Below are 12,500 nucleotides of genomic sequence, written 5' to 3' on the forward strand. Positions count from 1 at the left end.
GTTCTTTGTCCCCTCTTCATCAGATTGTACCTGTCACTGTCCATCTGTCTGTCCTTAGCAGTCCACGCCTGTCTCCTTGAGGCCTCTCTTCCTCCATGCTCTGCCTGTCTCCTTGGGGCCTCTCTTCCTCCATGCTCTGCCTGTCTCCTTGGGGCCTCTCTTCCTCCATGCGCTGCCTGTCTCCTTGGGGCCTCTCTTCCTCCATGCTCTGCCTGTCTCCTTGGGGCCTGTCTTCCTCCATGCTCTGCCTGTCTCCTTGGGGCCTCTCTTCCTCCATGCTCTGCCTGTCTCCTTGGGGCCTCTCTTCCACCATGCTCTGCCTGTCTCCTTGGGGCCTCTCTTCCTCCATGCGCTGCCTGTCTCCTTGGGGCCTCTCTTCCTCCATGCTCTGCCTGTCTCCTTGGGGCCTGTCTTCCTCCATGCTCTGCCTGTCTCCTTGGGGCCTCTCTTCCTCCATGCTCTGCCTGTCTCCTTGGGGCCTCTCTTCCTCCATGCTCTGCCTGTCTCCATATCTCTGTTGTCAGCTCCCTCTACTAACATGACTACTGCTTCTGTCCATATCTCTGCTGTCAGTCAGCTCCCTCTGCTATCATGACTACTGCTTCTGTCCATATCTCTGCTGTCAGCTCCTTCTGCCTGGTCTTTATCTGTCCCCTCTTTTATCCCTTTCTCTCCCTCTTCTCTCATTTTCTTCTTGTCCTCCCTTCCTCCTCCCTCTCCCTCCTCCCTTCCCTCTCTCCCTCCTCCCTCTCCCTCCTCCCTTCTCTCTCTCCCTCCTCCCTCTCCCTCCTCCCTTCCCTCTCTCCCTCATCCCTCCCTCTCCCTCCTCCCTCTCTCTCTACCCTTCCATCTCCCTCCTCCCTTCCCTCTCTCCCTCCTCCCTCTCCCTCCTCCCTTCCCTCTCTCCCTCAACCCTCTCCCTACTCCCTTCCCTCTCCCTCCTCCTTCTCCCTCCCTCCTCCCTTCCCTCTCTCCCTCCTCCCTCTCCCTTCTCCCTCTCCCTCCTCCCTTCCCTCTCTCTCTCCTCCCTCTCCCTACTCCCTTCCCTCTCCCTCCTCCTTCTCCCTCTCTCCTCCCTTCCCTCTCTCCCTCCTCCTCCTCCCTCCTCCCTTCCCTCTCTCCCTCTTCCTTCTCTCTCTACCCTTGCCTCTCTCCCTCCTCCCTCTCCCTCCTCCCTTCCCTCTCTCCCTCCTCCCTCTCCCTCCTCCCTTCCCTCTCTCCCTCAACACTCTCCCTTCTCCCTTCCCTCTCCCTCCAACCTTCTCCCTCCCTCCTCCCTTCCCTCTCTCCCTCCTCCCTCTCCCTTCTCCCTCTCCCTCCTCCCTTCCCTCTCTCTCTCCTCCCTCTCCCTACTCCCTTCCCTCTCCCTCCTCCTTCTCCCTCGCTCCTCCCTTCCCTCTCTCCCTCCTCCTTCTCCCTCCTCCCTTCCCTCTCTCCCTCTTCCTTCTCTCTCTACCCTTGCCTCTCTCCCTCCTCCCTCTCCCTCCTCCCGTCCCTCTCTCCCTCCTTCTCTCTCTCAGAGCCCATGGTGGTGTGTCCTGTTAGTATACATCCCCCAGCCTCTCACAGCGCTCCGTCCTTCCTGCGTCAGTACGCTGGCCACCTTGGCCGCACCGCTGCCCTGCGCAGAGACAACCCAGGCCTGGACCGCGACAGGCCCTACCTCACCCTGCACAGGACCGGATCCCTTGGTACACACACACACATTATACATGCACACGTGCGCACACGTGCACACGCAATCCGGAATCCAGAGCATGACCGTTACCCTTGGTGGCTTTTTCTTTCTCCAGGCGTGTTCATCCCACTCTCTATACACCTCTCTCTATACACCTCTCTCTATACACCTCTCTCTATACACCACTCTCTATACACCTCTCTCTATACACCTCTCTATACACCTCTCTCTATACACCTCTCTCTATACACCTCTATACACCTCTCTCTCTATACACCTCTCTCTATACACCTCTCTCTATACACCACTCTCTATACACCTCTCTCTATACACCTCTCTCTATACACCTCTCTCTATACACCTCTCTCTATACACCACTCTCTATACACCTCTCTCTATACACCTCTCTCTATACACCACTCTCTATACACCTCTCTCTATACACCTCTCTCTATACACCTCTCTCTATACACCTCTCTCTATACACCTCTCTCTATACACCTCTCTCTCTATACACCTCTCTCTATACTCTCTCTCTATACACTTCTCTCTATACACCTCTCATAACTCTATACACCTCTCTCTATACACCTCTCTCTATACACATCTCTCTATACACCTCTCTCTATACACCTCTCTCTATACACCTCTCTCTCTATACACCTCTCTCTCTATACACCTCTCTCTATACACCTCTCTCTATACACCTCTCTCTATACACCTTTCTCTCTATACACCTCTCTCTATACACCTCTCTCTATACACCTCTCTCTATACACCCCTCTCTATACACCTCTCTCTATACACCTCTCTCTATACACCTCTCTCTATACACCTCTCTATACACCTCTCATAACTCAATACACCTCTCTCTCTATACACCTCTCAGAACTCTATACACCTCTCATAACTCCATACACCTCTCTCTCTATACACCTCTCATAACTCTATACACCTCTCATAACCCTATACACCTCTCTCTCTATACACCTCTCTCTATACACCTCTCTCTATACACCTCTCTCTATACACCTCTCATAACTCAATACACCTCTCTCTCTATACACCTCTCAGAACTCTATGCACCTCTCTCTATACACCACTCTCTATACACCTCTCTCTATACACCTCTCTCTATACACCTCTCTCTATACACCCCTCTCTATACACCTCTCTCTATACACCTCTCTCTATGCACCTCTCTCTATACACCACTCTATACACCTCTCTCTATACACCTCTCTCTATACACCTCTCTCTATACACCTCTCTCTCTATACACCTCTCTCTATACACCTCTCTCTATACACCTCTCTCTATACACCTCTCTCTATACACCTCTCTCCATATACACCTCTCTCTATACACCTCTCTCTATACACCTCTCTCTATACACCTCTCTCTATACACCTCTCTCTCTATACACCTCTCTCTATACTCTCTCTCTATACACTTCTCTCTATACACCTCTCATAACTCTATACACCTCTCTCTATACACCTCTCTCTATACACATCTCTCTATATACCTCTCTCTATACACCTCTCTCTATACACCTCTCTCTATACACCACTCTCTATACACCTCTCTCTATACACCTCTCTCTATACACCTCTCTCTATACACCACTCTCTATACACCTCTCTCTATACAACTCTCTATACACCTCTCATAACTCAATACACCTCTCTCTCTATACACCTCTCAGAACTCTATACACCTCTCATAACTCTATACACCTCTCTGTCTATACACCTCTCATAACTCTATACACCTCTCTCTCTATACACCTCTCTCTCTATACACCTCTCAGAACTCTATACACCTCTCTCTATACACCTCTCATAACTCTATACACCTCTCTCTCTATACACCTCTCTCTATACACCTCTCTCTATACACCTCTCTCTATACACCTCTCTCTCTATACACCTCTCTCTATACACCTCTCATAACTCTATACACCTCTCATAACTTTATACACCTCTCAGAACTCTCTCTCAATACACCTCTCATAACTCTATACACCTCTCTCTATACACCTCTCTCTCTATACACCTCTCTCTCTATACACCTCTCATAACTCTATACACCTCTCATAACTCTATACACCTCTCTCTATACACCTCTCATAACTCTATACACCTCTCTCTATACACCTCTCTCTATACACCTCTCTCTATACACCACTCTCTATACACCTCTCTATACACCTCTCTCTATACAACTCTCTCTATACACCTCTCTCTATACACCTCTCTATACACCTCTCAGAACTCTTTGTACCTCTCTCTCTCTCTCTCTCTTTGTCTCTCTCTCCCTCTCTCTCTCGCTCTCCCTCCCCCCTCTCTCTCTCTCTTTCTCTCGCTCTCTCTCTTTGTTTCTATGTTGTCAGAGTCTAGGTGATGTGGGTAAGGCGGAGTCAGGCGCAGGACACAGAGATGAGTAATAATAGCAACTTTACAAAAAAATAATCTTCCAACAAGGAGAACATAAACACACATAAACATAAACGGTGTCGGGGTCGCGACCCGGAGGACGATCTGGGTGGAGACGGTGAAATTCCTGCAGTAAGGAAGGGTTCAGGATGTCCTCCACCGGCACCCAGCATCTCTCCTCCAGACCGTACCCCTCCCACTCCACAAGGTACTGAAGGCCCCTTGCCTGATGCCTTGAGTCCATGATGGCTCGTACGGTGTACACCGGGGCCCCCTCGATGTCCAGAGGGGGTGGAGGAACCTCCCACACCTCAGACTCCTGGAGCGGACCAGCCACCACCGGCCTGAGGAGAGACACATGGAACGAGGTGTTAATACGGTAATCAGGAGGGAGCTGTAATCTATAACAAACCTTGTTCACTCTCCTCAGGACTTTAAATGGCCCCACAAACCGCGGACCCAGCTTCCGGCAGGGCAGGCGAAGGGGTAGGTTTCGGGTCGAGAGCCAGACCCGGTTCCACGGTGCATACACCGGGGCCTCACTGCAGTGGCGGTCGGCGCTCGCCCTCTGCCACCTGATGGCCCGTTGCAGGCGCACATGGGCAGCGTCCCAGGTTTCCTCTGAGCGCCGAAACCATTCATCCACCGCAGGAGCTTCAATCTGGCTCTGATGCCACAGTGCCAGGACCAGCTGAACCTAGTACACATTGAAAAGGAGACAGGTTAGCGGAGGAGTGGCGGAGGGAGTTTTGGGCCATCTCTGCCCAGGGGATGAAAGCCGCCCACTCCCCCGGCCGGTCCTGGCAATAGGACTGCAGAAACCTACTCACGTGCTGGTTAACTCTCTCCACCTGCCCATTACTCTCGGGGTGAAAACCTGAGGTGAGACTGACCGAGACCCCCAGGCGTTCCATTAACTCCCTCCAGGCCCTAGACTTGAACTGGGGACCCCGATCAGAAACTTTATCCTCAGGCACCCCGTAGTGCCGGAAGACGTGTGTAAAGAGGGCCTCCTCAGTCTGTAGAGCCGTAGGGAGATCGGGGAAAGGAAGGAGACGGCAGGACTTAGAAAACCGATCCACATCAACCAGGATCGTGGTGTTTCCTTGTGACGGAGGAAGATCCGTCACGAAATCCACCGATAGGTGTGACCACGGCCGTTGTGGAATGGGTAGCGGTTGTAATTTCCCTCTGGGCAGATGTCTAGGTGCCTTGCACTGAGCGCACACCGTGCAGAAGGAAACATAAACCCTCACGTCCTTAGCTAAAGTGGGCCACCAGTACTTCCCACTAAGACAGCACACTGTCTGACCGATGCCAGGATGACCAGAGGAGGGTGACGTGTGAGCCCAACAGATCAAATGATCGCGGACATCAGACGAACGTACAGACACCCAACTGGACACTGTGGGGGAGTGGGCTCTGTACGTAACGCCCATTCGATGTCCGCGTCCACCTCCCACACCACCGGTGCCACCAGGAAAGAAGCCGGGAGTATGGGAGTGTGATATATAGACCGCTCCTCTGTATCATACAGCCGGGACAGTGCGTCTGCCTTAACGTTCTGGGAACCTGGTCTGTAGGACAGGGTGAAAACAAAGCGGGTGAAAAACATGGCCCACCTTGCCTGGCGAGGGTTCATTCTCCTCACCGCCCGGATGTACTCCAGATTAATGTGGTCAGTCCAAATGAGGAAAGGGTGTTTAGCCCCCTCAAGCCAATGCCTCCACGCCTTCAGAGCCTTGACAACAGCCAACAGCTCCCGATCACCCACAGCTTCTTCGAAAAAAAATCACAGGGGCGGAGCTTTGTTGGCGTACCCGAGCGCTGAGACAGCACAGCTCCTATCCCAGCCACGGACGTACCCGAGCGCTGAGACAGCACAGCTCCTATCCCAGCCACGTCCACCTCCACTATGAACGCTAAGGAGGGATCAGGATGAGCCAACACGGGAGCCGAGGTAAACAGAGCCCTCAGGTGACCAAAAGCCCTGTCCGCCTCAGCTGACCACTGTAGTCGCACCGGTCCCCCCTTCAGCAGTGAGGTAATGGGAGCCGCTACCTGACCAAAGCCCTGTCCGCCTCAGCAGACCACTGTAGTCTCACCGGTCCCCCCTTCAGCAGTGAGGTAATGGGAGCCGCTACCTGACCAACACCCCGGATAAACCTCCGGTAGTAGTTGGCAAACCCTAAAAACCGCTGCACCTCCTTTACCGTGGTGGCAGTCGGCCAATTACCCACGGCTGTAATGCGGTCACACTCCATCTCCACCCCTAACGTGGACAGGCGGTACCCTAGGAAGGAGACGGACTGTTGGAAGAACAGAAATTTCTCAGCCTTGACGTACAGGTCATGCTCTGACAGTCGACCAAGCACCCTGCGTACAAGGGACACATGCTTGGCGCGTGTAGCGGAGTATATTTGAATGTCATCTACAGTGGGGCAAAAAAGTATTTAGTCAGCCACCAATTGTGCAAGTTCTCCCACTTAAAAAGATGAGAGAGGCCTGTAATTTTCATCATAGGTACACTTCAACTATGACAGACAAAATGAGAAAAACAATTGCAGAAAATCACATTGTAGGATTTTTTATGAATTTATTTGCAAATGATGGTGGAAAATGAGTATTTGGTCACCTACAAACAAGCAAGATTTCTGGCTCTCACAGACCTGTAACTTCTTCTTTTAGAGGCTCCTCTGCCCTCCACTCGTTACCTGTATTAATTGCATCTGTTTGAACTTGTTATCAGTATAAACGACACTTGTCCACAACCTCAAACAGTCACACTCCAAACTCCACTATGGCCAAGACCAAAGAGCTGTCAAAGGACCCCAGAAACAAATTGTAGACCTGCACCAGGCTGGGAAGACTGAATCTGCAATAGGTAATCAGCTTGGTTTGAAGAAATCAACTGTGGAACACAATACCTACTATGAAGCATAGGGGTGGAAACATCATGCTTTGGGGCTGTTTTTCTGCAAAGGGACCAGGACGACTGATCTGTGTAAAGGAAAGAATGAATGGGGCCATGTATCGTGAGATTTTGAGTGAAAACCTCCTTCCATCAGCAAGGGCATTGAAGATGAAACGTGGCTGGGTCTTTCAGCATGACAATGATCCCAAACACACCGCCCGGGCAATGAAGGAGTGGCTTCGTAAGAAGCATTTCAAGGTCCTGGAGTGGCCTAGGCAGTCTCCAGATCTCAACCCCATAGAAAATCTTTGAAGGGAGTTGAAAGTCTGTGTTGCCCAGCAACAGACCCAAAACATCACTGCTCTAGAGGAGATCTGCATAGAGGAGTGGGCCAAAATACCAGCAACAGTGTGTGAAAACCTTGTGAAGACTTACAGAAAACGTTTGACCTCTGTCATTGCCAACAAAGGATATATAATAACGTTTTGAGATAAACTTTTGTTATTGACCAAATACTTATTTTCCACCATAATTTGCAAATAAATGTATTAAAAATCCTACAATGTGATTTTCTGGATTTTTTTCTTCTCATTTTGTCTGTCATAGTTGAAGTGTACCTATGCTGAAAATTACAGGCCTCTCTCATCTTTTTAAGTGGGAGAACTTGCACAATTGGTGGCTGACTAAATACTTTTTTTGCCCCACTGTATATACACCACTACACCCTGCCCGTGCAGGTCCCTGAAAATCTTGCCTACAAAGGATTGAAAGACTGATGGAGCATTCATCAACCCGTACGGCATGACGAGGTACTCATAGTGCCCTAAGGTGGTACTAAATGCCGTCTTCCACTCGTCCCCCTCCCGGATACGCACCAGGTTGTAAGCGCTCCTGAGATCCAATTTTGTGAAGAAGCGCCCCGTGCAATGACTCTGTCACACTGGCTATGACAGGCAGCGGGGTAACTGTACTTCACTGTGATCTGATTTATACCTCGATAGTCAATACATGGGTGTAAACCTCCATCCTTCTTCTTCACAAAAAAGAAACTTGAGGAGGCAGGTGAAGTGGAGGGCTGAATGTACCCCTGCCCCAGGGATTCGGAGACATATGTTTCCATAGCCGTCGTCTCCTCCTGTGACAGGGAATACATGTAACTCCTTGGAAGTGCTGTGTCTACCCTGAGATTTATCGCACAATCCCCCCCGTCGATGGGGTGGTAGTTGAGTCACCTTCTTTTTACAGAAGGCGAGACCCAAATTGGCTTATTCAGGGGGGATGTGCATGGTGGAGACCTGGTTTGGACTCTCCACTGTAGTTGCACCTATGGAAACACCTACACACCTCCCTGAGCACTGATGTGACCATCCCTTGAGAGCCCCCTGTTTCCATGAAATAGTGGGGACATGATCGGTCAACCAGGGACGCCCCAACACCACAGGAAACGCAGGTGAATCGATCAGAAAGAGACTAATTCTCTTCTTATGATCCCCCTGCTTTATCATACATAGTGGAGCTGTGACCTCCCTGATCAGCCCTGACCCTAAAGGACGACTATCTAAGGCATGTACAGGGAAGGGCACATCAACAGGAACAATAGGGATCCCTGATCTAATTGCAAATGAATCAATAATCAATAAAGTTATAAAGTTCCCAGCTGCACCTGAATCTACTAGCGCCTTATGCTGGGAATGCGGGGAAAACTCAGGAAATTCTATTCATACACACAGGTGCAAAACAGGAAGCTCTGGGTGAGTCGAGTGCCTACTCACCTGGGATGATCCACCAGTGCCCTGCCTGCTGCCTCGACTCCCTGGAGAACCTCCCCAGTACCGACCAGCTGTGTGCCCTCTGTGGCCACAGGTGGTGCAGGGAATGACCCCCCCTCCGGTCCCCCTCATAGCAGCACCTCCCAGCTCCATCGGCATCGGATCTGAGGTGCTGAGGGATGGAACTGACGGACCCCGATCCAGACGTCCGCGGGAGACCAACACGTTATCCAGCCTGATTGATAGGTCCACCAGCTGGTCAAAGGTAGCGTGGTGTCCCTGCAGGCTAGTTCCCTACGAGGGCGTAGACCACACCTGTAGTGGTCGATCAGGGCCAGCTCATTCCGTCCCACACCGGCGGTCAGAGTTCGAAGTCCAGAGGGAAGTCTTGTGCGCTCCTCATCCCCTGTCTGAGATGATACAAGCCGCTCTCCCTTCAGGAAGATGATTAAAAACCGCCCAGAAGCGGTGGGTAAAATCCTCATAATTGTCCAACGTCGGTCCTTCCATTCTACATACTACGTTGGCCCATTCGAGTGCTCTACCAGTCAGACAGGAGATGAGTGCGTTCACACTCTCTCGTCCCGAAGGAGATAGGTGAACGGTTGCCAGGTAGAGCAGTAGGAACCCCTGGCACCCGGCAGCCATTCCATTGTATACCCTCGGGAGCGCGAGCCAAATCCCACTGGATCCAGATGAAGGAGGGGTGGACAGCGGTGTGGGTTGTTGTGGGAGCTGGGGTGATGATGATGGGGTTGCTGGAAAACCTCCTCTCTCCCATCGCTCTATGGTTTGCAGCACGCGATCCATGGCTGTGCAGAGACTTTGCAACATAGTCGCGTGCTGCTGGACGCGCTCCTCCATAGGTAGAGGAGGGCTGTGTGCTCCTGCTGACTCCATTGAAGGTGCGTGTTTCTGTCAGAGTCTAGGTGATGTGGGTAAGGCGGAGTCAGGCGCAGGACACAGAGATGAGTAATAATAGTAACTTTACTCAAAAATAATCTTCCAACAATGGGAACGAAAATCCAGAATCACATAAACGAGACAACTGACAACAATAAACACACACAAAACCATGATGGCTCCAGAGGGTTAAATAGGGAAATAATTCAAACGTAATGGGAACCAGGTGTGTACAATACAGACAAAACAAATAGAAAAAGAAATGTAGATCAGTGGAGGCTAGAAAGCCGGTGATGTTGAACGCCGCCCGAACAAGGAGAGACACCAACTTCTGCGGAAGTCGTGACTTATGTGTCTCTTTCTTCCTTGTCCTTTGCTTTGTTTGTGTTTAATAGTGACTGCCCCTCATGTGCATAGAATACTATTTAACTGAATAGAATACTATTTAACTAAAAATAATACTATTTAACTGAATAGAATACTATTTAACTAAAAATAATACTATTTAACTGAATAGAATACTATTTAACTAAAAATAATACTATTTAACTGAATAGAATACTATTTAACTGAATAGAATACTATTTAACTGAATAGAATACTATTTAACTGAATATAATACTATTTAACTAAATAGAATACTATTTAACTGAATATAATAATATTTAACTGAATAGAATACTATTTAACTGAATATAATACTATTTAACTGAATAGAATACTATTTAACTGAATAGAATACTATTTAACTGAATAGAATACTATTTAACTAAAAATAATACTATTTAACTGAATAGAATACTATTTAACTAAAAATAATACTATTTAACTGAATAGAATACTATTTAACTGAATAGAATACTATTTAACTGAATAGAATACTATTTAACTGAATATAATACTATTTAACTAAATAGAATACTATTTAACTGAATATAATAATATTTAACTGAATAGAATACTATTTAACTGAATATAATACTATTTAACTGAATAGAATACTATTTAACTGAATAGAATACTATTTAACTGAATAGAATACTATTTAACTGAATAGAATACTATTTAACTAAATAGAATACTATTTAACTAAATAGAATACTATTTAACTAAATAGAATACTATTTAACTGAATATAATACTATTTAACTGAATAGAATACTATTTAACTAAATAGAATACTATTTAACTGAATAGAATACTATTTAACTGAATAGAATACTATTTAACTAAATAGAATACTATTTAACTGAATAGAATACTATTTAACTGAATAGAATACTATTTAACTAAATAGAATACTATTTAACTAAATAGAATACTATTTAACTGAATAGAATACTATTAACTGAATATAATACTATTTAACTGAATAGAATACTATTTAACTAAATAGAATACTATTTAACTGAATAGAATACTATTTAACTATATATAATACTATTTAACTAAATAGAATACTATTTAACTAAATAGAATACTATTTAACTGAATAGAATACTATTTAACTGAATAGAATACTATTTAACTGAATAGAATACTATTTAACTGAATATAATACTATTTAACTGAATAGAATACTATTTAACTAAATAGAATACTATTTAACTGAATAGAATACTATTTAACTGAATAGAATACTATTTAACTAAATAGAATACTATTTAACTGAATAGAATACTATTTAACTGAATAGAATACTATTTAACTGAATAGAATACTATTTAACTAAATAGAATACTATTTAACTAAATAGAATACTATTTAACTGAATAGAATACTATTTAACTGAATAGAATACTATTTAACTGAATAGAATACTATTTAACTAAATAGAATACTATTTAACTGAATAGAATACTATTTAACTAAATAGAATACTATTTAACTTCATCCGTTTGTGTGCGTCAATCTTGGCTGTGGATTGTCTCTTAGTGTAGGAGTGATTGAATAGGAAAATAAAAACTGTGTATGTATTCTCCAACCTTTACTCCAGAGAGATATTTCTAGAATGACCCCCAATCTCTCACACACACACACACACACACACACACACACACACACACACTGTCCCTCTGTTTGGCCATGTTATGTAATGCAGCGTGTGATCCCCGTGTATATGAATCCCAGTAATCTAATTTCCCTTTGCGGATAGGGCTTTACAGCAGGGGGAGGGAGGGATGGAGGGAGTGAGAGAGACTGAGTGAGTGGGGAGGGGGAGGGATGGAGGACTGGAGGGAGGGAAGACAGTGAGTGAGTGGGGGAGGGAGGGAGAGAGGGATGGAGGACTGGAGGGAGGGAAGACAGTGAGTGAGTGGGGGAGGGAGGGAGGGATGGATGGAGGATTGGAGGGAGTGAGGGAGACTGAGTGAGTGGGGAGGGGAGGGGGAGGGATGGAGGACTGGAGGGAGGGAAGACAGTGAGTGAGTGGGGGAGGGAGGGAGAGAGGGATGGAGGACTGGAGGGAGGGAAGACAGTGAGTGAGTGGGGGAGGGAGGGAGAGAGGGATGGAGGACTGGAGGGAGGGAAGACAGTGAGTGAGTGGGGGAGGGAGGGAGAGAGGGATGGATGGAGGACTGGAGGGAGGGAAGTCAGTGAGTGAGTGCGGGAGGGGGAGGGATGGAGGACTGGAGGGAGGGAAGACAGTGGAGCTAGTGGAGAGAAGAGAGATCATCTTAGAAGAAGAGAAAGGGAGGGAGAGAGCTGGGGCAGGGAGAGGAGAGAGCTGGAGAGGGGAGAGGGGAGAGCTGGGGCAGGGAGAGGAGAGGAGAGGAGAGAGCTGGGGCAGGGAGAGGAGA

General features: G+C 47.4%; 1 protein-coding gene across 6 annotated transcripts in view; it reads left to right on the forward strand.

The window, feature by feature from the left end:
- The window catches only part of LOC110519666 (cyclin-dependent kinase 17), a 113,459-nt gene that overhangs the window by 29,458 nt on the left and 71,501 nt on the right, over window positions 1-12,500 (forward strand). For 3 of the 6 annotated variants that reach the window (XM_036947551.2, XM_036947550.2, XM_036947552.2), the window contains exon 3: window positions 1,521-1,691. The exons of the other annotated variants lie outside the window; for them this stretch is intronic. In XM_036947551.2, coding sequence (XP_036803446.1) covers window positions 1,521-1,691 — 171 coding nt within the window. The remainder of the gene's footprint in view (window positions 1-1,520; window positions 1,692-12,500) is intronic. 6 annotated transcript variants of the gene reach the window in all.

This window comes from Oncorhynchus mykiss, chromosome 16 (assembly GCF_057628025.1).
Source record: "Oncorhynchus mykiss isolate SJ-2025 chromosome 16, ASM5762802v1, whole genome shotgun sequence".
In the NCBI taxonomy this organism is placed as follows: Eukaryota; Metazoa; Chordata; class Actinopteri; order Salmoniformes; family Salmonidae; genus Oncorhynchus; species Oncorhynchus mykiss.